This window comes from Felis catus, chromosome X (genome assembly GCF_018350175.1).
Source record: "Felis catus isolate Fca126 chromosome X, F.catus_Fca126_mat1.0, whole genome shotgun sequence".
NCBI lineage: Eukaryota > Metazoa > Chordata > Mammalia > Carnivora > Felidae > Felis > Felis catus.
This window is the reverse complement of record NC_058386.1, coordinates 32,848,260-32,873,831: the sequence shown is the minus strand read 5'-3', so window position 1 is coordinate 32,873,831 and position 25,572 is coordinate 32,848,260. Positions and strand designations below refer to the sequence as shown.

The following is a 25,572-nucleotide window of genomic DNA, read 5'->3' as shown; positions in this document are numbered from 1 at the left end:
TTGTTTTCTTCTGATGGGATCTTTTAAGATCTCCTTTGCAGCTTTCAAATACTCAATACAGTATTATTAACTGTTGTCCTCATGTTGTACATTATATCCCCATGACTTATTTATTTTATAATAAATAAGTCTGTCTGACTTATTTCACTTAGCATAATGTCCTCACAGTCCATCCATGTTGTCACAAATGACAGAACTTTTTTCTTTTTTTGGCTAAATAACATTCCACTGTGTGTGTGTGTGTGTGTCTGTGTGTGTGTATCATATTTTCTTTACCCATTTATCCATTGATGGACACTTAGGTTCTTTCCATATCTTGGTTATTATAAATGCTACAGTAAACATGGAGTGCAGATATTTTTTTCAAGCTTCTATTTTCATTTTCTTTGAAGAAATACCCAGAAGTGGAATTGCTGGATCATTGGTAGTTCTATTTTTAATTTTTTGAGAACCTCCATACTGTTTTCCTTAGTGGCTGCACCAGTTTACCTTCCTACCAACAGGATTGGTGGCACGAGAATTCCCTTTTCTCTGTCTTCACCAAACTTATTTTTCGTCTTTATAACAGCCATTCTAACAAACATGAGGGAATATCTCATTATGGTTTTAATTTGCATTTCCCTGATGATTAGTTTTATAGAGCATATTTTCACATGCCTGCTGGCCATCTGTATGTTGTCTTTGGGAAAATGTCTATTCCGATCCTCTGCCCATTTTAAAATCAGATTGTTTGGTTTTTTGCTTTTTAGTTGCATTAGTTCTGTGTATATTTTGGATATTAACCCCTTATCAGATACGTGATTTACAAATATTTTCTCCCATTGGGTAGGTTGCCTTATCATTTGGTTGATTGCTTCCTTTGTTGTGTTTTGTAGTTTGATGTAGTCCTACTTGTTTGTTTCTACATTTTTCCTTTGCTTTTGGTGTCAAATCCAAAAAAAATCATCACCAAGATGATGTCAAGGAGCTTACCACCTATGTTTTCTTCTATGAGTATTATGGTTTTAAATCTTACATTCAAGTTTTAATCCATTTTTAGTTGATTTTTGTGTATGGTGTAAGATGGTGTTGTAGCTTCATTCTTTTGTATGTAGCTGTCCAGTTTTCCCAGCACCATTTATTGAAAAGACTGTCCTTTCCCCATTGTATATTCTTGGCTTCCTTGTTATAAGTTAATTGACCATATCTGTGTGGACTTACTTCTGTGCTCATTAAGCTATGTGTCTGTTTTTATGCCAGTATCATACAGTTTTAATTACTATAGCTTTGCAGTATAGTCTCAAATTGAAGACGGTGATGCCTCCACCTTTGGTCTTCTCTCTGAAGATTGCTTTGGCTATTTTAGGTCTTTTGTGGTTCAATACAAATTTTGTGATTGTTTATCTGTTTCTGTGAAAAATGCCATTGGAATATTGATAGGGGTTGTATTGAATTTGTAGATTATTTCAAGTACTATGGAAATGTTAACAATATTAATTCTTGCAGTACATGAGCATGGAATATTTTTCCATTTTTATCTTCTTCAATTTCTTACATCCGTGTCTTACAGTTTTCAGTGTACAGGTAGTTTATCTCCATGGTTAAATTAATTCCTAGGTTTTGTTCCTTTTGATGCAATTGTAACTGAGATTGTGTGTGTGTGGTTTTTTTAAAGATTTATTTATTTTTGACAGAATGAGCACAAACAGAGAAGAGGCAGAGAGAGAGGGGGACCGAAGATCTAAAGCAGGCTCTGTGCTACAGCAGCAAGCCCGATGTGGGGCTCAAACTCACAAACTGTGAGTTCATGGCCTGAGCCAAAGTCTGACGCTCAACTGACTGAGCCACCCAGGTGCCCCATGAGATGGTCTTTTAATTTTTCTTTATGACTGTTTGTTGTTACTGTATAGAAATGCAACAGATGTTTGTATATTGACTGGGAGTGCTGCAACTTTACTGAATTCCTTTATTAATTCCAACAATTATTTGGTGGATCTTTCTTTTGGTGGTTTTCTCTATATAATATCACGTAGTCTGCAAATAGTGAGTTTTACTTCTTCCTTTTTGGTTTGAATGCCTTTAATTTTACTTTTCTTGCCTAAATGCTCTGGCTAGGCTTTCTAATACTATGCTGAAGAAAAGTGGTGAGAGTGGGCTTCCTTGTCTTGTTGCTAATCTTAGGAGAGAGCTTTCAGCTTTTTACCATTAAGCATGATGTTAGCTGGCCTAGTTTATATGGCCTTTATTATGTTGAGGCCTAGTCCCTCTATACCCACATTGTAGAGAATTTTTATTGTAAATTAAATCTGAATTTTGTCAAATGCTTTTTCTGAATCTCTTGAATTGATTATATAATTTTGATAATTCATTTTGTAACATAGTATATCATATTTACTGATTTATGGATGTTAGATCATCCTTGCATCCTGGAATAGTTCCCACTTGATTACAGCATATTATCTTTTTAAAGTATTTTTGAACTCAGGTTGCTAATATTTTGTTGAGGATTTTTGCAGCTATGTTCATCAGGGATATTGGCCTGTAATTTTCTTTTTTGTGATGTCTTTATCTGAGTTTAGTGTTGGGGTAATGTTGGCCTTGTAAAATGGGTATGGAAGCATTTTTTCCTCTTCAATTATTTGGAATAATTTGATAGATACTAACTCTTCTTTAAATGTTTGGTATAATTCACCTGTGAAGACATATGGTCCTGAGCATTTGTTTTTTAAGAAAGTTTTTAGATTGCTTATTCAGTTTCATTATGTGTAATCTATTCAGATTTTTTACTACTTCATGATTCAGTCTTGGAAGGTTGTGTGTTTCTAGGAATTTACCCATTTCTTCTAGATTTTCCCATTTGTTCACATATAATTGTTCATAGTAACCTCTTATTTTTTAAAATTTTTTAATGTTTATTCTTAAGAGGAAGAGAGAGAAAGCGAGCACGAATGGGAGAGGGGCAGAGAGAGAGGGAGACACAGAATCTGAAGCAGGCTCCAGGCTCTGAGCTGTCAGCACAGAGCCCGATGCGGGCTTGAACCCACAAACCGTGAGATCATGACCTGAGCCCAAGTCAGAAGGTTAACCAACTGAGCCATCCAGGTGCCCCCATAGTAATCTCTTATGATCTTTGTATTTCTGTAGTATCAGTTATAACTCTGTCTTATTTCTGATTTCATTTGTTTCTCCCCTCTCTCTTTTTTCTTGGTGAGTCTGGATAGAGGTTTATCGATTTTGTTTATCTTTTCAAAGAACCAGCTTTTAGTTTCATTGATCTTTTCTATTGTTTTATTAATGTCCATTTCCCTTATTTCCACTGTGATCTTCATTATTTCTTTAATACTAACTAAGGAAGTTAGCCTACTAACTTATTATTTTTCTAGTTCCTTTAGGTACAAAGCTATATATTTATTTGGGATTATTCTTTCATGAGATAGACCTGTATCACTGTGAACTTCCCTCTTAAAACTGCTTTTGCTGCATCCCATAGGTTTTGGAAAGTTGTGCTTCTGATTTCATTTGTCTCAAAGTATTTTTTGACTTCTTCATCGACCCATTGATTGTTTAGTAACATATTGTTTAGTCCCCATGCTTTTGTGTTTTTTTGGTTATCTTTTTGTACCTGATTTCTAGTTTCATATCATTGTGGTCAGGAGAAATGTTAAAATACTTTCAATCTACTTAAATTTATTGAGACTTGTTTTGTGGCCTAACATGTGATCTATTCTGGGGAATGTTACATGTGCACTTGAAAAGAATATGTGTTCCATAGTTTTTGAATGACATGTTCTGTATGTATCTATTAAATCTACCTGCTCTAATGTGTCACTTAAAGCCAGTATTTCCTTATTGATTTTCTGTGTGGATGATCTATCCATTGATGTAAGTGGGGTGTTAAAGGCCCCTTCTGTTATTGTATTGCTGTCACTATCTTCCTTTATGTCTGTTAATATTTGTTTTATGTATTTAGGTCCTTCTGTGTTAGGTGCATAATTATTTATGAATTTTATATCCTCTTCTGGAATTTACCCTTTTATCCTCATGTAATGCCATCTTTGTCTTTTGTTACAGTTGTCCCAGAGTATGCCATGCCTGACTGCCTTGGCGGAATGGCTGGAGCTGGAGTGGGTGTGGGCTGGGGGTGTCCCAGTGCATTTTGCGCTGGGATAGTCTTGGTGAAATGGCTTGGTCGACACTGTACAGGGGAGTCCTGGAGCATGCAGTACTGGAGTCGCCTTGGTGGGATGGCTGGAGCGGGGGAGCTGGCATGGGCAGAGGGTTGCCTTTGGGGGACGGCTGGAGCTGGTGTGAGCTAGGGACTTGGGACTTACTAGGGTGGCCCTAGCAGGCTGGCTAGAGTGCCTGGAGCCTGCTTCCATAACACTTGTCAAGGCGAAGATGAAACATAAACATTGGAACTTGCCAGCGCCTCCAACCTCAGAGAGAATTTCAACAGCTCCTCCACCATTTGGCAAATGCTCTAGGGTTAGTAAATGGATATCATTCATTTATGGTCTAGTTACCCTTTAAACTGCTATTATTTTGCTGTGTCCCAGGGCAGGCAAGTCTGTACACAGGTGCCTCAGTAATAGCATCACTTTGGGGATGAGGTTCCCATTGTTACTATGTTGCCTTTTCTCCCACTCTTCTCTGTTGTTTGTTGTGCAGAAGGTATTCAGTCAGCCCTCGTTCTACTTGTGGAGCACTTGCTTTATGTTTAGGTGTAGATTCAATGTGTCAATGGGAGGAGCTGAATTCAGGGTTTTCCTACACTGCCATCTTGGACTGCCTCCAATATAACTCTTTTTATAATTCACTTTTTACTAAGTCTTCTTTAAGTATTTGATGTTGTTTCTTTGTTGTGTGCTTATGTTTGGTTTTGAGATTCCTTGTTAGACATTCTACTGTGCAAATTTAGAAAGCTTGATAGGGCCAGGGTTGGGGCAGCTAGTACTCCAGCTGGTAGTGAATTTGGAGAGAGTCCGCTCATATTTTTGGTGTAGTGCTGGTTTTCTGGGTTTGAATGCTTCTTGTTCTTCCTGGGTGTGGGCTGTGGGCACTGTCCCCAACCACCTGGCTTGAGCTTCCACACGTACTGCATTCATCTAAAAGCTTTTGCTTCAATTGCTACTGCAAAGCATTGAGAGTAGGAAGAGGCTATGGGCAACAGTATGTGTTCCTCCTGTAGTACCCAACTAATCACTCTCTTCATTTACTCCAGGCTTCCTGTTATTCATGATATTTGCTACCTCTGAAAGCGGAGCAGCTATTCTAGCACTCCTATCCTGGGCATTTTGGGTTGTGATTTCCATCTTTTGTTTTGTTCCATCTAATTTCCACATTTCAAGGATTCCTTGCAGTTTCTGGTATACTGAGGGCAATGATGCATGGTTGTAGAAAACATACAAACAGAATAATAAATTATAAAATGCTAAAATCTCCTGAAATCCTACCACCCCAAACTAACCATAGTTATTATTTTGAAGCTCATTATTTTTTTTTCAAATTTTTTTAACGTTTATTTATTTTTGAGACAGAGAGAGACAGAGCATGAACGGGGGAGGGTCAGAGAGAGAGGGAGACACAGAATCTGAAACAGGCTCCAGGCTCTGAGCGGTCAGCACAGAGCCCGACACGGGGCTCGAACTCATGGACCGCGAGATCATGACCTGTGCCGAAGTTGGACACTTAACCTACTGAGCCACCCAGGCGCCCCTGAAGCTCATTCTTGTAGTCAGCATTCCATGCATGCACACATGTACACACAAACACACCACGTGCACAAATTTTTCAAAAATGGCACCATGCTTTTCTGTAACCTGAATTATTTTACTTACAGTGTATTTGCCTAGGGGCACCTGGGTGGCTCATTCAGTTAAGCATCAGACTCTTTTTTTTTAATGTATTTATGTTTATATTTATTTATTTTTGTTTTTTAATGTTTATTTTTTAAATCACAATATATTTTTTTCAGGGATAGAATTTAGTGACTCATCACCTACATATAACACCCAGTGCTCATCCCAACCAGTGTTCTCCTTAATGCCCCTCACCCCTTTAGCCCTTCCCTCCCACCCAACACGCTGCCAGCAACCCTCAGTTTGTTCTCTGTTTTTAGGAGTCTCTTATGGTTTGTCTCCCTCTCTGCTTTTATATTATTTTTGCTTCCCTTCCCTTATGTTTATTCTGTTTTGTATCTTAAATTCCACATATGAATGAAATCATATGATATTTGTCTTTCTCTGACTGACTTCGCTTAGCATAATACACTCTAGTTCCATTCACATTGTTGCAAATGGCAAGATTTCATTATTTTTGATTGTCAAATAATATTCCATTGTGTATATATATGCCACATCTTCTTTATCCATCATTCGATGGGCATTTATTTGGGCTCTTTCTGTACTTTGGCTATTGTCAATAGTGCTGCTATAAACATTGGGATGCATGTGCCCCTTCAAATCAGTATTTTTATATCCTTTGGATAAATACCTAGTAGTACAATTGCTGGGTTGTAGGGTAGTTCTATCTTTAATTTTTTGAGGAACTTCCATACTGTTTTCCAGAGTAGCTCCACCAGTTTGCATTCCCACTATCAGTGCAAAAGGGTTCCCCTTTCTTTTCATCTTTGCCAACATCTGTTGTTGCCTGAGTTGTTTATTTTAGCCACTCTGACAGGTGTGAGGTGGTATCTCATTGTGGTTTTGATTTGCATTTCCCTGATGATGAGTGATGTTGAGCATCTTTTCATGTGTCGATTGGCCATGTAGATGTCTTCTTTGGATTAGTGTCTATTCATGTCTTTTGCCCATTTCTTCACTGGATTATTTGGTTTTTGGGTGTTGCGTTTGATAAGTTCTTTATAGATTTTGGATACAAACCCTTTATTTGGTATGTCATTTGCAAATATCTTCTCCCATTCCATCGGTTGACTTTTAGTTTTGCTGAATGTTTCCTTCACTGTGCAGAAGTGATGAGCCCCAATAGTTCATTTTTGCTTTTGTTTCCCTTGCCTCTGGGGACATGTCAAGTAAGATTCTGCTGCAGCTGAGGTCAAAGAGCTTGTTGCCTGTTTTCTTCTCTAGGATTTTGATGACTTCCTGTCTTACATTTAGGTCTTTTATCCATTTTGAGTTAATTTTTGTGTATGGTGTAAGAAAATGGTCCAGGTTCATTCTTCATGTTGCTGTCCAGTTTTCCCAGCACCATTTGCTGAAGAGACTGTCTTTTTTCCATTGGCTATTCTTTCCTGCTTTGTCAAAGATTAGTTGGACATACATTTGTGGGTCCATTTTTGGGTTCTCTCTTCCATTGATCTAAGTGTCTGTTTTTGTGCCAGTACCATACTGTCTTGATGATTACAGCCTTGTAATACAGCTTGAAGTCTGGAATTGTGATGCCTCCAGCTTTGGTTTTCTTTTTCAGGATTTAAGCATCTGATTCTTAATTTCAGCTCAGGTCATGATCTCACAAGTGTGTGGGATTGAGGCACACATGGAGCTCTGTGCTGACAGCCCAGATCCTGCTTGGGATTCTCTCTCTCACTCTCTGTCCCTCCCCTACTCATGCATGTGTGCGCTCTCTCTCTCTCTCTCTCTCTCTCTCTCTCTCTCTCTCTCTCAAAAATACAAACTAAAAAAAAAAAAAAAAACAAAAACAGTGGACTTGTCTAAATTTCAAGCCTGTATCTTTGTGTTCATATATTTTATATCATCCAGGACAATGCTACTTAAAATGCTGGTCTGCAAACTCTAATAATTATTTGCAACAAGATAACACCTTAGCCCACTATGTGAATCAAATATTTCACCAAGCACATTGTTTAATTTAACTTACATATTTTTGGAAGCAAGACTTTATCAGTGAGAGAAACAGTGAATTGCTTTATATTCTGGTACAAACTTACTGTGTTGGGGACCTTCAGATAAGCATTTAAGTAGTCATGATAGAAGCTCAGAAAATTGTTTATTTCCAAAAAAATACAGGGCAATGAAAAAATCTCATTTTTGGATTATACATGACCTTTTCTTTCTTTTTTAAAAATTTTTAATGTTTATTTTTTTATTTTTGAGAGAGAGAGAGAGAGCAAGAGTATGAGCGGGGGAGAGGCAGAGAGAGAGAGTGGGAGACACAGAATCTGAAGCAGGCTCCAGGCTCTGAGCTGTCAGCACAGAGCCCGATGCAGGGCATGAGCCCACGAACCGCAAGATCATGACCTGAACTGAAGTCAGACGCTTAACCGACTGAGCCACCCAGGCGCCCCTGTACATGACCTTTTCTAACCTATACTTTGCCATTTTCCCTATTTGGATCATATTTACTTGTCAATTTGCTTATAAAACTTTCTTCTGGATATCTTTTTTCAACTTGCTTTAAATCCCAGTTTGATTTCCCTGGAATTTCCACCACTACTCTGGGAATTTTTTTAAATAAAATTTTGCATTTTTCTTACATGAATTTCATTTGTTATGATTTCCTGTGCTTAGGTTGTAAAGAGTATGCACCGTTTATCACTTCAACATAATATCCAGAAATTACCAAAGGCAAAAGGTCCTTTCTATCTTCTGGAGCAAAAGTAGTCTCCTACCTAACATTACTTAGCTTGCCTTTTGAATTGCAATAGTTTTTAGAGCCATAATATGATATTATGCATTGCAAATATCTAAGAAATGAGTCATGATATAAGTGTTTTCCAGGCTTAATTGATCATAAAATTTTTTAAAAGATAAATGTATCTCAGACCAAATGTTTCCCAAATACACAATATGAGAAATGCTGCCTTATGCCAAAAAAGTTTATGTTAGAAATCCTGTCTCTTCATTATGAACTTTCATTGGCCCCACTGTTATAGAAAAAGTACTCACACCTTTTTTTAATCAAATTTTGCTTTTAATAAGGAAAAGATGCCCAAGCACTTTACCTTCTATGTGTCAAACATGTTATTTTTAGTTGATGGGAATGTATTATGTGATCCTTTCATTTGTGAGGTAGGGGTAAGAAGCCTTCTCAGAAGCTAAAAAGCATACCACTAAGGCCATGACCCACTTACCACCTACCCCCAGAGTCATCCTGTTCAGATAATTGGCCGAAGTCAGGGATCATTTATATTCTTCTCTTTACCTCTCTCTTTGTTTCCCTGAAGATATCTAGCCCATCAGGTTGTAGAAGATTGTCACCTTTGAACCTTGTTGAGCATCAACTCCATGGCCTGAAGTAGTCAACATCACATAACCCTTTTTGAGGGTAGATGGAGAAGTCCAGATAGTCTAAAATGTAGCAATTCCATGTCTCAGGAATGAACATCTGACAGGTGATGTGACATTTATGGGAAAATAAAACAAAAATCTTCACATGTGCCCCCAAGAGAAATTGCTGAAAGGAATAAGAGTGCTAATTTATCTTCAAGGGAATTACTAAAAAAAAAAAAAAAACCTGTGAGAGCAGAGGTTAGAAAGATTATAATCCTTTTAAAATGCCAAGGTTGTTAGTTGACAGAGTGTCCAGAGGTTAAATGCAATCCAGGATAAAGAGAGAGGACTTCCTTGCTTGAGTCACTGAAGAATATAAACATCTTCTCTTAATATAAAGCAACTTGTTTGGCTGGAAGAAAAGTTACTCCCTGCCTGTCTACACTGCCAAAAGTATCTTGTATATTACTGAACTGAGGTCAAAAGATAAGGCATTCACCTTCCTATCACTGGATTTTTCTCTAGCAGTTTTTATCCAGACATAGAGTTTACAAAATAGTAGCAAAATAGCCTAAGGGTTATTAAAAGCAGAAGCTTTAGAGTCAGCAGCCCTGGGTGTGAATTCCGTATCTGTCCTTCACTATGAGTTGACCAAAGATGGCAGTTTGAGACAAGCAAAAGGAAAGTTTCTTCCTGAAATTTACTCCCTAGCCTCAGCCATCTTAGTATTGTTTGAAGTCCAGGTTGACTCAGATGATCAGATGTTTCTGAACCATGTGATTTATGATTTTCCTATCTGTAAATATTTCAGTATATATTTATAAAAGATGAGAACTTTAAAAAAATCCCTAACCACTGTTTTGGTTATCTACTTGTGTATAATAAATTATCCCCCAAATTAGATCCTTTTTTAAAAATAAGAACCTTTATTTTTATTTTATTTATTTTTTTCATCATGATAAGTGTACTTTTTAATCCCCATCCTGTCTTTGACCCCCCCCCCCCATCTCCCTTTTGGTAACCATCAGCTTGTTCTCTATAGTTAAGTGTCTGTTTCTTAGTTTGCTTCTCTTTTTTTCCCCTTTGCTTGTTTGTTTCATTTCTTAAATTCCTCATATGAGTGAGATCATGTGGTATATGTCTTTCTCTGACTGGCTTATTTCACTTAGCATTATACCCTCTAGATCCAATCATATGGTTTCATGGAATGGAAAGATTTCATAAAATGGAAAGACTTTCATAAAATGGAAAGATTTTATTCTTTTTTACAGCTGAGTAATATTCCCATATATATATATATATATATATATATATATATATATATATATATACACACACACACACACACACACTGCATCTTCTTTATCCATTTATCTATCAGTGGCCACTTAGGCTGTTTCCATGTTTGGCAATTGTAAATAATGCTGCTATAAACATAATGGTGCATGTATCCCTCTGAAGTAGGGGTTTTGTATTTTGGGGGTAAATACCCAGTAGTGGATTACTGGATCATATGGTAATTCTATTTTTAATTTTTTGTGGAACCTCCATACCATTTTCCACAGTGGCTATACCAGCTTGTATACCAGCATTGCAAGAGGGTTCCTTTTTCTCCACATTGTCACCAACACATGTTGTTTCTTGTTTTTTATTTCTGCCATTCTGACAGGTGTGGTGATAGCTCATTGTGGTTTTGTTTTGCATTTCCCTGATGATGAGTGATGTTGAACAGGTTTTCATGTGTCGGTTGGCCATCTGGATGTCTTCTTTGAAGAGATGTCCGTTCACATCCTCTGTCCATTTTTAATTGGCTTATTTGTTTTTTTGGGTGTTGAGTTGTATCAGTTCTTTATATATTTTCGATACTAACCTTTTATTGGATATGTCATTTGCAAGTACCTTCTCCCATTCCATAATCTACCTTTTAGTTTTGTTGATTGCTCCCTTTGCTGTACAGAAGCTTTTTATTTTGATGTAGTCCCAATAGTTTATTTTTGCTTTTGTTTCCCTTGCCTCAGGATGCATAGCTATAAAAATACTGCTGCAGCCAAGGTCAGAAAAATCACTGCCTTTGCTTTCTACTAGGATTTTTGTGGTTTGGAGTCTCAAATTTAGGTCCTTAATGCATTTTGAGTTTATTTTTGTATATAGTATAAGAAAGCAGTCCAGTTTCATTCTTTCACATGTAGCTGTCCAGGTTTCCCAGTACCATTTGAAGAGACTGTATTTTCCTCATTGCGTATTCTTGCCTCTTTTGTCATAGCTGTTAACCACATAATTGTAGGTTTATTTCTGATCTCTCTATTCTGTTCTATTGATCTATGTGTCTATTTTTGTGCCTTTACCATGCTGTTTTAATTACCACCACTTGGTAATACACCTTGAAGTCTAGAATTGTGATACCTCCAATTTTGCTTTTCTTTTTTTTTTTTTTTCAAGATTGCTTTGGTTATTCAAGGTCTTTTGTGGTTCCATACAAACTTTAGGATTATTCGTTCCAGTTCTGAGAAAAATGCTGTTGGTATTTTGATAGGAACTACATTAAATCTGCTGATTGCTTTGAGTGGTATAGACATTTTAACAATATTCGTTCATCCAACCCATGAGCATGAGCATGGAATGTCTTTCCATTTCTTTGCATTGTCGTGAATTTCTTTGATCACTGTTTTATAGGTCTTTCACATCTTTGGTTAAGTTTACTCCTAGATATTTTATTGTCTTTGGTGCAATTTTAAATAGGATTATTTTCTTAATTACACTTTCTGCTGCTTCATTAGTAGCATATAGGAATGCAACAGATTTCTGTACATTGATTTTGTATCTTATGACGTTACTGAATTCATTTATCAGTTAGTAGCTTTTTTGGTGGAGTCTTTAGAGTTTTTTATATATAGTATCATGTCATCTGCAAATATTGAGTTTTACTTCATCCTTACCAATTTGGATGCCTTTTGTTTCTTTATGTTGTCTGATTGCTATGGCTAGACTTCCAGTACTATGTTGATTAAAAGTGGTGAAAGTAGACATCCTTGTCTTGCGACCTTTTCCTTAGGGGAAAAGCTCTCAGTTTTTCCCCATTGAGTAGGATGTTGGCTGTGGGTTTTTCATATAAAGCCTTTATTATGTTCTGGTATTTTCCTCTATACCTAGTTTGCAGAGGGCTTTTATCATGAATGGATGTTGTACTTTATCAAATGCTTTTTCTGCATCTATTGAAATGATTGGATGGGTTTTACCTTTCTCTTCTTGATGTGATGCATCACTTTGATTGTTTTGTGAATGTTGAACCACCCTTGCATCCCTGGAATAAATCCCACTTGCTCATGGTGCATGATTTTTTTAAATGTATTGTTGAATTTGGTTTGCTGATATTTTATTGAGGATTTTTTGCATCTATATTCACGAGAGTTGTTGGCCTATAATTCTCTCTTTTCTTGTGTGTGTGGTGTCTTTATCTGGTTTTGATATCAGGGTGATACTGGACTCATAGAATAAACTTGGAAGTTTTCCTTCCTCTTCTACAAAATTTAGATCCTGAAAACAACTGCCACTTTATTATTTTTAATAATTCTACTGGTCAAAAGTTCAGACACAGCACAGCATGATGACTTATCTTTGATGTCAGCTGCAGCAGAATTCATGTGAGGATTTGAGTGGGCTAGAATATCCAAAATGTCTCACTCATATGTCTGGCACAGTGGCATATTTGTCTGGAAGGAGGAGCTCAGATGGGATGCTGGGGTGGGTAGACCTCTCTCTTTCAGTGTAATCTCAGAGCCTCTTCCTCTCTATGTGGCCTCTCTGTGTGGTCTCTCTGTGTGGCTGGTGCATGTTATCACTCTGGTGAGGCAGCTAGACTTCTTACATGAAAACTAAGGGTCGCCCAAAGTATGGAAGTGGAAGCTTCCAGGGCTTCTTGAAGCTTAGACACTGAGCAGGCATAGCATCACTTCTGCCACATTTGAATGGTTAAAGTAAATCACAGTTCATTCTGGATTCATTGTGGGAGGAACTACACAAAGGTCTGAATACCAGCAGGTGAAGATCATTGGAGCCATCTTTGGACACTATCTACCACAACCACAGTATCATTATCAGACTCAAACATATAAACAGTAATGTCTTAATATCATCAAATATCCAATTACAGTGTATGTATTTCTCTCTGTTCATGTCTTAGCTTATGTTCTGCCCCAAACAGACAAAAAGCTCTGTGAGGTAGTTTATTTGCAAGCTGATCCCAGGGAGCAGGAATGATGTATAGAAGAGTGTTAATGGGGGAAGAGAAGGCCAAAACAAGGATGTATAATTAAGTTGGCCATTGCTAAAGGTAACAGGTATGTGATCTTGGGAACCTTCTAAGTTGCCTCATGAAATGCATCTTAGAACTGTCTGCTTAAGGGACATATAAGAGAAAGAATTGTCCAATAGCAACTCCCATCTTTCATTAGTCAAGATAATTCCACATGTTTTATTTGTCTTATGCTTGCAGTTTGTACTTGCTTGAGTTGTCCCATGATTTAGCATCAGAGAAGCCCTTTGCAGGAGATGAGACACACACCGCATACTCCCAAGTAATATTCCATTGTATATATTTGCCACATCTTCTTCATCCATTCATCTGTGAATGGACACTTGGGCTGCTTCCATAGCTTGGCTATTGTAATAGTTCTGAAATAAACATTGGGTGAAGATACCTTTTCTAATTAGCGTTTTCATTTTCTTTGGGTAATTACCCAGTAGTGGGACTATGGGTCATATGGTATTTCTATTTTTTAATTTTTGGAGGAACCTCCATGCTGTTTTTCCCTATTCTCCACATCCTTGTTTTCTTTTTCATTCTGGCAGATGTAAGGTAATATCTCATTATGGTTTCAATTTGCATTTCCCTGATTATTAGTGATGTTGAGCATCTTTTCATGTGTCTGTTGGCCATCTGCATGTCTTCTCTGGAAAAATGTCCATTTGGTCCTCTCTCCTTTTTTTAAGAATACATAATTTATTTATTTAAGTTCAAGTTAATTAATATACAGTGTAGTATTGGTTTCAGGAGTAGAACCCAGTGATTTATAACTTCCATACAATACCCAGTGCTCATCCAAACAAATGCCCTCCTTAATGCCCATCACCCATGTAGCCCATCCCCACACCCACCTCCCCTCCAGCAACCCTCAGTTTATACTCTGTATTTAAGAGTCTCCTATGGTTTGCCTCCCTGTTTTTATCTTATTTTTCCTTCCCTTCCCCTATGTTCATCTGTTGTGTTTCTTAAATTCCACATATGAGTGAAATCATATGATATTTGTCTTTCTCTGACTTATTTCACTTAGGATAATACGTTCTAGTTCCATCCACACTGTTGCAAATGGCAAGACTTCATTCTTTTTGACTGCCAAATAATATTCCATTGTGTATATATACCACATCTTCTTTATCCCTTCATCAGCCGATGAGCATTTGGGTTCTTTCCATAACTTGGCTATTGTTGATAGAGCTGCTATAAACATTGGGGTGCATGTGGCCCTTCGAATCAGCATTTTTTATCCTTGGGATAAATACCTAGTGCAATTGCTGGTTGTAGGGTAATTCTATTTTTAACTTTTTGAGGAAACTCCATACTGTTTTTCAGAGTGGCTGCACCAGTTTGCATGCACATGCATGCACACACATGCACACACACACACACACACACACACACACTCACACACACACAACCTAGCCATAAAAACAAATCAAATCTTGCCATTTGCAACAACATGGATGGACCTAGAAGGTATACTGCCAAATGGAATAAATCAAAGAAAGACAAAAACCATGTAATTTCACTCATGTGCAATTTAAAAAACAAGACAAAGAAAAAATACACAAACCAGACTCTTTTTTTTTTAATTTTTTTTTCAACGTTTATTTATTTTTTGGGACAGAGAGAGACAGAGCATGAACAGGGGCGGGGCAGAGAGAGAGGGAGACACAGAATCGGAAACAGGCTCCAGGCTCTGAGCCATCAGCCCAGAGCCTGACGCGGGGCTCGAACTCACAGACCGCGAGATCGTGACCTGGCTGAAGTCGGACGCTTAACCGACTGCGCCACCCAGGCGCCCCCCAACCAGACTCTTAAATATAGAGAACAAACTGCTGGTTACCAGAGGGGAGGTTGGTTAGAGGATGGGATTTTGACTCCCTGACTTACTAGCTGTGTGGTTCCAGACTATGACACTCACTATCTTGAAACCATTTTCTCACTTGTAAAATAAGGATGATCCATATATCGTAGGGTTGTTGTGAGAATGACACAGATAATGTCTGGAAGGAATCAGAAACAGTACCTCACATATAGCAGGCACTTGGCAAATACTGAGTATTTAAAAATAAGGGCAAAAAGTAGATTTAATTTTGAATGAAGTTGAAAAATACCATCTCCTTGTAGTCGTTTCATACTTGTTAGATGAATCATAACTAACAGAATGTCCACAAAGGAACTTAAGCAATAAAGTTAACTGTGTTTATCAAGAAGCTGGAGATGGGGGTGGGGTGTGTGGAGGAAATGTCATAGTTTATGCCTCTGGATAAATTATAATAGAGCTCTATACTGGGTTCTATAATTCTCTTGGCTTTATCCTCATGGTTACAGGGTGGCTGCCCTTGCACTTGACATTATATCCTCACACCAGCATCACAATCAGAATGACAAGAATAGGGTAAAATGATTTCTTTTTGCAAAATTCATCACCTTTCTCAGGCAAGTAAAGTTTTTTCAGAAATCTAGGCTATTTCTATTTACATCTTAGGTCAAAACTTAGTCATGTAGTCAACCCTAGAAGCACAAGAGGCTCTGTAAAGTATCTTGAAATAGGAAGAAAACTTTCATGATCAATTTAGACTAATATGATTTATGCCAAGGAACTGGGCACATTGTTACTTCACAAAAACCAGGGAACACTCTTAATAACAAAGAAGGGGTGAAATGGCTGTTGGATTAATCAGCAGCATCTGCCCATACTCTCTCTGCTGAGATAATGGATTAAATCACTAGCATTTTAGATGTAATTAATTCAAGTAATTGCTTTCTTTTATACCAAAGGGTGGTGGTTGTAGAGAAATTGATGGCAAAACTGCAAAGAGCATATTGAAGATATAAAGGCAATTAAAATGTTAAAAATATTTGGCAGTTTTAGGGGCGCCTGGGTGGCTCAGTCAGTTAAGTGCCCGACTTCCGCTCAGGTCATGATCTCACGGTTTGTGAGTTTGAGCCCCGCGCTGGACTCTGGGCTGACCGCTCAGAGTCTGGAGCCTGCTTCACATTCTGTGTCTCCCTCTCTTTTTGTGTCTGTGTCTCCCCTCCCCAGCTTACACTCTGTTTCTCCTTCTCTCTCAAAAAATAAACATTAAAAATTTTTTTAAAAAAATATTTGGCAGTTTTAGATATATTTAGAGCCTGTTATGATGCACAAGGGTCAGCAAACATTTCCGTAAAAGACAAGATAATAAAAAGAAGACAAGATAGTAAATATTTTAGGCTTTGTGGGACATATGGATTCTGTCTCACCTACTACCTTTGTGGTACAAACCCAGCCATAGCATATAAATGGTCATGGCTTAGTTCCAATAAAATTTTATTACAAAGACATATAGTGTGGGGTGCCTGGGTGGCTCAGTTGGTTAAATGTCCAACTCCAGCTCAGGTCATGATCTCACAGCTCGTGAGTTCGAGCCCTGCGTCAGCCTGTGCGTTGACAGCTCAGAGCCTGGAGCCTGCTTCGAATTCTGTCTGTCTCTCTCTCCTTGCCCCTTCCCCATTGGTGCTCTTTATCTCTCTCTCAAAAATAAATAAACATTTAAAAAAAATTTTTAAAGACATAGAGTGAAAACCATAGCAAATTATTTTATGTATATCAACAAAATTATTCTAAAGTTGGTATAGAGAGGCAAAAGACCCAGACTAGCCAATTCTACAGTAAAATAGAAGAATAAAGTTGGAGAACTGACACTACCCAACCTCAAGACTTACTGTAAAGCTACAGTAATCAGGACAGTGTGGTACTGGTAAAAGAATAGCCAAATCATTTAATGAAATAAAATAGCCCAGAAATAGATCCATATAAATATAATCAACTGAACTTTGACAAAGGAGCGAAGGCAATACAATGGAGGAAAGATAGTCTTGTCAAGAAATGGTATTGGAAAAACCGGACATCCACATGCAAAAAAATGAATCTAGACACAGACCTTATACCTTCACAAAATTTAACTCTGTGATCTAAATGTAAAACACAAAATTATAAAACTCCCAGAAAATAACATAAGAGAAAACCTAGATGACCTGGAGTATGGCAATGAATTTTTAGAGACAAATGTAAAGACACAGTCCATGAAAGAAATTATTGATAAACTGGATTTCATTAAAATTAAATTTTTCTTCCCTGGAAAAGACAATGTTAAGAAAGTGAGAAGACAAGGCACAGACTGTGAGAAAATATTTGAAAAAGACACATCTGATAAAGGACTATTACCAAAATATACAAAGAATACTTAAATCTCAACAATAACAAAACAACCAACCTGATTTAAAAATGGTCCAAAGTCTGGGAATGCAAGCTGGTGCAACCACTCTGGAAAACAGTATGGAGGTTCCTCAAAAAATTAAAAATAGAACTACCTTACAACCCAGCAATAGCACTACTAGGCATTTATCCAAGGGATACAGGTGTGCTGTTTTAAAGGGACACATGCACCCCCATGTTTATAGCAACACTATCAACAATAGCCAAAGTATGGAAAGAGCCCAAATGTCCGTCGCTGGATGAATGGATAAAGAAGATGTGGTATATATATACAATGGAGTATTACTTGGCAATCAAAAAGAATGAAATCTTGCCATTTGCAACTACGTGGATGGAACTGGAGGGTATTATGCTAAATGAAATTAGTCAGAGAAAGACAAATATCATATGACTTAACTCATATGAAGACTTTAAGAGACAAAACAGATGAACTTAAGGGAAGGGAAGCAAAAATAATATAAAAACAGGGAGGGGGACAAAACAGAAGAGACTCATAAATATGGAGTACAAACAGAGGGTTACTGGAGAGGTTGTGGGAGGGGGGATGGACTAAATGGGTAAGGGGAACTAAGGAATCTACTCCTGAAAGCATTGTTGCACTATATGCTAATTTATTTGGATGTAAATTTAAAAAAATAAAAAATAAAACAAGTTTAAAAAAATGGTCCAAAGTCCTTAACAGAATCCTCACCAACAAGATATAAAGATGGCAAATAAGCATATGAAAAATGGTTCACATCATATGTCATCAACTAAATGCAAACTAAAACCGAAATGAGATATAACTACATACCTATGAGAATAGTCAAAATATAGAGCACTGCCAACAGTAAATGCTGGCTAGGTTGTGGAACAAAAGCAACTCTCATTCATTGCTGGTAGGAATGCAAAATTGCATAGCCACTTTTGAAGACAGTCTGATGGTTTCTTGTAAAACTAAACATTTACAATATGATCCAGCATTTATGTTCATTGGTACTTACCCAAAGGTATTGAAAACTTATGTCCACACAAAAACCTGCATGTAGGTGTTTATAGCAGCCTTATTCATAATGGACAAACCTTGGAAGCAACCAAGGAATGTCTTTCAGTAGATGAATGGATAAATAAATTGTGGTACATCCAGAAAATAGAATATTAATCAGTTCTAGAAAAGCTATCAAACCATGAAAATATATGGAGGAAACTCAAATGCATACTACTAAGTGAAAAAAGCCAATTTGAAAAGACTATGATTATATAGTATAATTCCAATTATATGACATTCTGGAAAAGGCAAAAATATGGGGACAGTAATCAAAAACAGTATGGTTTTGGCACAAAAATAGGCACATAGAACAGTGGAACAAAATAACCCTGCAATAAACCCACACATATATGGTCGATTAATTTATGATAAAGGAACCAAAATATAAAATGGGGAAAGAAGTTTCTTCAGTAAATGGTGCTGGGAAAACTGGACAGCATATGCAAAAGAATGAAACTAGATCACTTTCTTAAACCGTACACAAAAATCAACTCCAAATAAAGACTTGAACATAAGACCTGAAACCTTACAAATCCTAGAAAAGATAGGGAGTAAGAGCCTTGACATCAGTCTCGGTGATGATTTTTTGGATTTGATACCAAAAGCAAAAGCCACAAAAGAAAAAAATAAACAAGTGGGACTACATCAAACTATAAAGCTTCTGCACAGCAAAGGAAACCATGAACAAAATGAAAAGACAGCCTACTAAATGGGTGAAAATATTTACAAATCATATTTCATAAGGGGACAATATCCAAAATATATAAAGAATTCATATAACTAAGAAGCAAAAGTACAAACTGTCCTATTAAAAAATGGTCAGAGGATCTGGGCTTCTGGCCACCTCAGTTGGTGGAGCATGTGACTCTTGATCTCAGGGGTGTGAGTTCAACCCCATGTTGGGCATGGAGCCTACTTAAAATTAAAATCAAATCAAATCAAATCAAATCAAATCAAATCTCAAATAAATACAAAATAAATCAGCTGTCTTTAAAAAAAAAAAAAAGGCAGATGGGGCACCTGGGTGGCTCTGTCGATTAAGCATCCAATTCTTGGTTTCGGCTCAGGTCATGATCCCACTGCTTGTGAGTTCAAGCCCCACATTGGGCTCTGTGCTGACAGTGCAGAGCCTGCTTGGGATTCTCTTTCTACTTCTCTCTCTGCCCCTCCCCCGCTCTCTCTCTCTGTCTCTCTCAAAACTAAATAAACTTAAAAAAAATTTTTTTAATGGGAAGAGGATCTGAATAGACATTTTTCCAAAGAAAATACCCAAATGGCCAACAGACATGTGAAAAAAGATGCTCAGCGTCACTAATCATCAGGGAAATACAAATCAAAACCACAATGAGATGTCACCTCACACCTGTCATAATGGCTATTGTCAAAAAGAAGTAACAAGTGGGGCGCCTGGGTGGCTCAGCTGGTTAAGTGTCTGACTCTTGATTTCGGCTGACGTGATCTCATGGTTTGTGGTATCTAGCTCTGCAGTGGGGCCTGTGCTGACAGTGAGAATCTGCCTGGGATCCTCTCTCTGTCTCTCTCTGCCCCTCTCAGCGCAAGCACTTTCTCTCTTTATCTCTCAAAAATAAATAAATAAAAATTTAAAAAAAAGAAATAACAAGTGTTAGTGAAGATGTGGAGAAAAGGGAACCTCTGTGCATTTTTGGTGAGAATGTAAACTAATGCAAATTTCTTCAAAAAAATAAAAATAGAACTACCATATGATCCAGCAATCCCATTTCTGGGTATTTATCCAAAGAAAAGGAAAGCAATAACTGGAAAAGATATTTATGCTCCCATGCTCATTGAAGAATTATTTATAATTGAAAGGATATGGAAGAAACCTAAATGTCCGTTGATGGATGAATAAAGAAAATGTGATTTTATATGCACACACAACAGAATATTATTCAGCCATAAAAAGAAGGAAATCTTGGTATTTGTGACAAGATAGATGGACCTTGAGGGCATTTGACTAAGTGAAATAAGTCAGGCAAAGACAAATACCATATGATTTCACTTATATGCAGAATCTAAAAACAAAACAAGCAAAAACACATCAAACTCATAGATACAGAGAACAGAGTGGTGATTGCCAAAGCAGAGGTGGAGATTAGGGGATGGGCAACATGGGGGAAGGCGTTCAAAAGGTCCAAACTTCCAGTTATAAATTAAATCAGTCAGAGACACAGTGAACAGCATGGTGACTGTAGTTAATAATGCAGTACTGTATATTTGAATGTTGCTAAAATTGTAAAATTTTAACGTTCTCATCCCCCACCCAAAAATCTGTAACTGTGTGGTTTGGGATGTTAACCATACTTATCGTGGTGATTATTTCACAATATATACAAATATTGAATCATTGTGTTGTACACCTGAAACTACTATAATGCTATGTCAATTATATCTGAATGAAAAAATATGGACACAGTAAAAATATTAGTGGCTGCCAGAGGTTTAGAGGGGAGAAGGAAAGAATAGATGGAACACAGAAGATCTTTATGGCAGTGAAAGTACTCTGTGATACTATAATACTGAATACATGTCATTATACTTTTGTCCAGACCCACAGAATATACAACACCAAGGGTGAACCTGAATAGAAATTATGACCTTGGGTCAATATAATGTGTCAGTGTAGGTTCATCAATTGTAATAAATTCACCACTCTGGTATGGGATGGTATTAGTGGTGTAGGCTGTGTCTATGTAGGGGCAGGGCAAATCTCTGTGCCTTTCAATTTTGCTATGAACCTAAAACTGCTCCAAAATATAAAGTGTTTAAGAATATTAAAAAAAAATCCAGATGGTGGCTTGGATTTGTCTTGTAAGCCATAGTTTGGCAACTCATAGTCTAAGACAAACCGGTTTGTGATAAAACTAAATGGGTAAAATGGGGTGTGTGTGTGTGTGTGCGCGCGCGCGCGTGTGCACGCACGCATGTGCATGCACGCATACACGCAACAACAAAATGAGAGGTTTACAATTCAATAATAGCTGTTGAAGATGCAGTAAGTTTTTATTATTTTTGGTTCAGTACTTAGGTGAGAGTATGATTGAGTTTAAAGCGAGGCATCAGGATTATTTTCTTGCTCCCCAGGTGATTTCAAGCAGCAGTCAGGTTTGACAACCAGGATGTTAAAAGTACCACTCAAAATTCAGTGTTCATATTGATCACCTGGGCTCTTGTTAAAGGGTAGATTCCGATTCATTTGCTCTGGGGTAGGGCTTAATACTATTGCGGTTCTAATCAGCTCTCAGGTGAGGCTGATGCTGCTGGTTTACAACACATTTTGAGTAGCAAGGTGCTCATGCTGGTTTTAATTGCCTGGGATGTCTAGATCCTGTGCAAGAAATTGATGTATTTGGTCTGGGATGGGTCTGGGGCACTCAGATTTTTTAAAGCTCTGCAGGTGATACTTATGTACAGCAAAACTTGAGAATGTCCATGGCAACGTGCATGGAGATTTTATCATTTTTAATTATTTTATCAGTAGCCCCAAGGTGGTCTCCTCTTCCCATCCTGTCTCTCCCTGACACATTCCACTCCATTTCAGGTCCAAACATCCGATCAGGAGTAGCACTTTGTCCTATCTTTTCCATCTCTGAAGAGTGGAATGTTAGTTAAGTTGGAAAGAGGAGGCTCAGGCAACCTGGGTTTGGGAAGAATACGCAAAAAATGTTGAAGGGGGCGATTTAAGGGGAAGGCTGATTGAAACAGCAACACCCCTCCAGGCTTGGGCCTGACTTTGGGGCCTGAAAACAGCAATCTACCCTCCTGACTCCTGGCGGCACCTGACAGCCAAGCAGCTACCAAGGATTTGTCCTTCTCGGTATTCAGAATGACACAGTTGGTTGAAATGCAAGAGCGACCCCCAGTGGCAAAGTACAGATGTGGAATCTTCTCCCCAAAGGAACACCACCAAGAACTTAGAAGTGGATGAAGGTGGTGGTGATAAATGATGGCTTATGTGTACTCTGTGTGCCAGCCACTGTTGGAAACATTTAAACATATTCACTCATTTAATCTTCTCAGCAACCGATGGGGTTGATGCTTTTATTATCCCTCTTTTACATGGGAGGAAACGGAGGCACAGAAAAGTTAAATTACATGTCCACATTCACCCAATTTAGTAAGTGGCTAGGCCGGGATGTGAACCCAGGCAGTGGGAGGTTAAGAAACCACTATACCAACTGCTTCTCCAAAACCGGAAAGTAGAAAAGACCCCCAGTCAATTTCCAGTTTTGAAAACTCATATATTGATACTCACTCTATGCTTCCTCATATCTAGAGAACAGTCCCTTGACATCTGTATCTATGATCTGAGATAAAGTCAGAAGAGAGTTCATCAAATCAGGCAGAGAAAGAGTGAAAGGATCGAGTTTGACCAAGAAAAGGAAAGGGGCAAGAGCATTTTCTGGGAACTTACTCAGAGGGATACAATCCTCACTTTTAAGAAACTATTAAAGTACAGTCCTGGTGAAATGTGAAAGGATATTATGATATAACTAAGCTTGTTCTTATTTTAGTAAATGTTCAAAGCGATCTGCAAACTGTAACGAGACTCAAGCTAGCCATGTGTCCTTGATAAGGCATGACAATCTAAATTTTAACGTTTACCTTTGTAACCAACCTGGTACAGAAGAAACATGTTGTGAGTATTTTTCCTAGGCAGGAACAACCTTAGGGTTTACATGGATACAGATGTCATTTGGTCAAATTCCATGGATAGAGAGGCAGGCTGAATTTTTAAAGGTAAGCAGAAAAAAATCCATAGAGAAGTAGCATGGGGCTGGCTGTGCCACATTCTCTATACTCTTGTTTCTGGTGAACTTATCCGGTCCCATGACCTCAACACCATCTGTAGCTGATGTCACCTATGTGTGTATTTCCAAACCTGACATCCCACCTGAGCTCCAGATTCATTCTTCTGACCCCCTGCATGGCAGTTCCACTTGCATATCTAATAGGCATCTCAGGTTTTACGTGACATGCCTTCCCCACCCCTCATGTTCCCCAGAAATCATCCTCAGATTAATAAATAGCATTACCATCAAGTCAGGTGTTCAAGTACAAATAGCAGAACCTAGATAATTTCCCCCATTTCTCATTCGTCACTTCTGATCTGTGAGCAAATCTTTTTGCGTCATCCAGATGCAGCTAGAATTTGTCTCAGTCACCTTACCTTAAGCTTCCTCTCCTGTTCAATCACCAGTGTATCTCTCATCCGACCAGCTACAAATATCTCCGGACTGACTCTCCCCCACCCCCTACACATTCTTCAAAGCAGCCAGACTCACTGGCTTAACATTTAGGGGTATTTATTCTACCTCATATTCAGTATCACAAATTTGAGCTTCATTCATGATTTTGTATTTTATATGTTTCAACCCTTCTGTTGAGGGGATTTTGGGATACCGTGTTGCTTTACTGCAAGATGATAAATTGCAGTAAAACTCTTATGTGGATATTTTGTACGGCCAGTGCCACATGTGGCCTGGATACCTGGTTTAAAACTTAAAAGGTTAGGGGTTTTCACACATGAATCAACCATAAACCTTTATTTAGGAACCAAATAACTTTATTGAAACCAAATAACTTCATTTATTTATGGCAAAACTGGAAGAAAAAAACTGGAACGTTTTGCAAGTGCAATACTGCAAAATGCATGCTCGGCATGGTGACCAGGGGAAGTTACCATGCACCCTGTGGCTATGGGAAGGCAGTCCCAACTCAGTGCTTGTCGCTGTTGCCCAGGGTGAGCTTGTCAAAGAAGTACTCTGCCAAGCCATCTTCCAGGGTCTCTATCTTGCACAGGCTGGTGATGTAGCCCCCCAGCTCTTTGATGAACTTGACTTGCTCGTGCAGGTAGTTGGTCTCCAGGAAGCTGCACAGGTGGGCGTCGTTCTTGACGGTGGCCAGCTGGTGCAGGTCGAGCAGGCTCTGGTTCACGGTCTTCCCCAGATGAAAGGCGCACTCCATGGCCTTCAGGCCGCTCTCCCAGTTGTCGCGGTCAGGCTTCATGATGTCGCGCAGGCGGATGCGGCCCCCACGCAGGTTCTGCAGCTGCATCAGCTTCTCGGCATGCTGGCTCTCCTCGTGGGACCGGCGCAGGAAGAACTTGGAGAAATTCTCCAGGGCCACGTCGGCGCGGTCGAAATAGAAAGCCATGGACAGGTACGCGTAGGAGGCGTAGAGCTCCAGGTTGATCTGGCTGTTGATGGCGGCCTCGCATTCAGGGTGGTAGTTCTGGCGCACTTGAGAGGACGGCGCGGTGGCCATGGCTGGCGGCACTGGCACCAAGGCGAAGATAGTGGTGGCAGGTCTTCCGCGAGTCTTCAGGGTTGGCACTGTCAGATTGGAAAGGTCGGCAATTCAGGGCGCTGTCAGAGTGGAAAGGAGGGTGCTCTCGAGTGGGTGCTGGGTTCAGACAGCAGCTCTGGATTGATATTGGAAATGGGGTCAGTTACGCAGGATGGGGACTAGTAGAGGGGGAGATCTGTTATGTTTCTGGCATGGGGGTGGTGGTACAAAGAGGGAAAGGCAGGCGGGGCATGAGCGCTGTGTTCCAGGTTCCATCAGAGTTTGGGTGGGGAGGGTGACTTTGCGTTGAGCACCTAACATCTATTAAGTTTTAATTTTGCAACGGTATTTCTATTTTCCAAGGACTGCCTCTTATTCTCTAATTACTCCCTTTTATAGCACCCTGTTGTCATTTTAAAACCCCATTGTCCTCAAAATTCTGAAAACAAAAATTTGGATTTTTGGATAGAGTTCTCTCTTTCCTGTTTAAAATGTGTGTGCATATATATAT

The 25,572-nt window shown here is 38.5% G+C and overlaps 1 protein-coding gene across 1 annotated transcript; it reads right to left on the bottom strand.

Moving 5' to 3' along the window:
- Window positions 1–24,317: 24,317 nt before the first annotated feature.
- On the bottom strand, window positions 24,318–25,136 carry LOC101082216 (ferritin heavy chain-like). Its single transcript, XM_045051102.1, has one exon. The coding sequence runs from the start codon at window positions 25,038–25,040 to the stop codon at window positions 24,492–24,494; it is 549 nt and encodes a 182-aa protein (XP_044907037.1). The 5' UTR covers window positions 25,041–25,136; the 3' UTR covers window positions 24,318–24,491.
- Window positions 25,137–25,572: the final 436 nt, after the last annotated feature.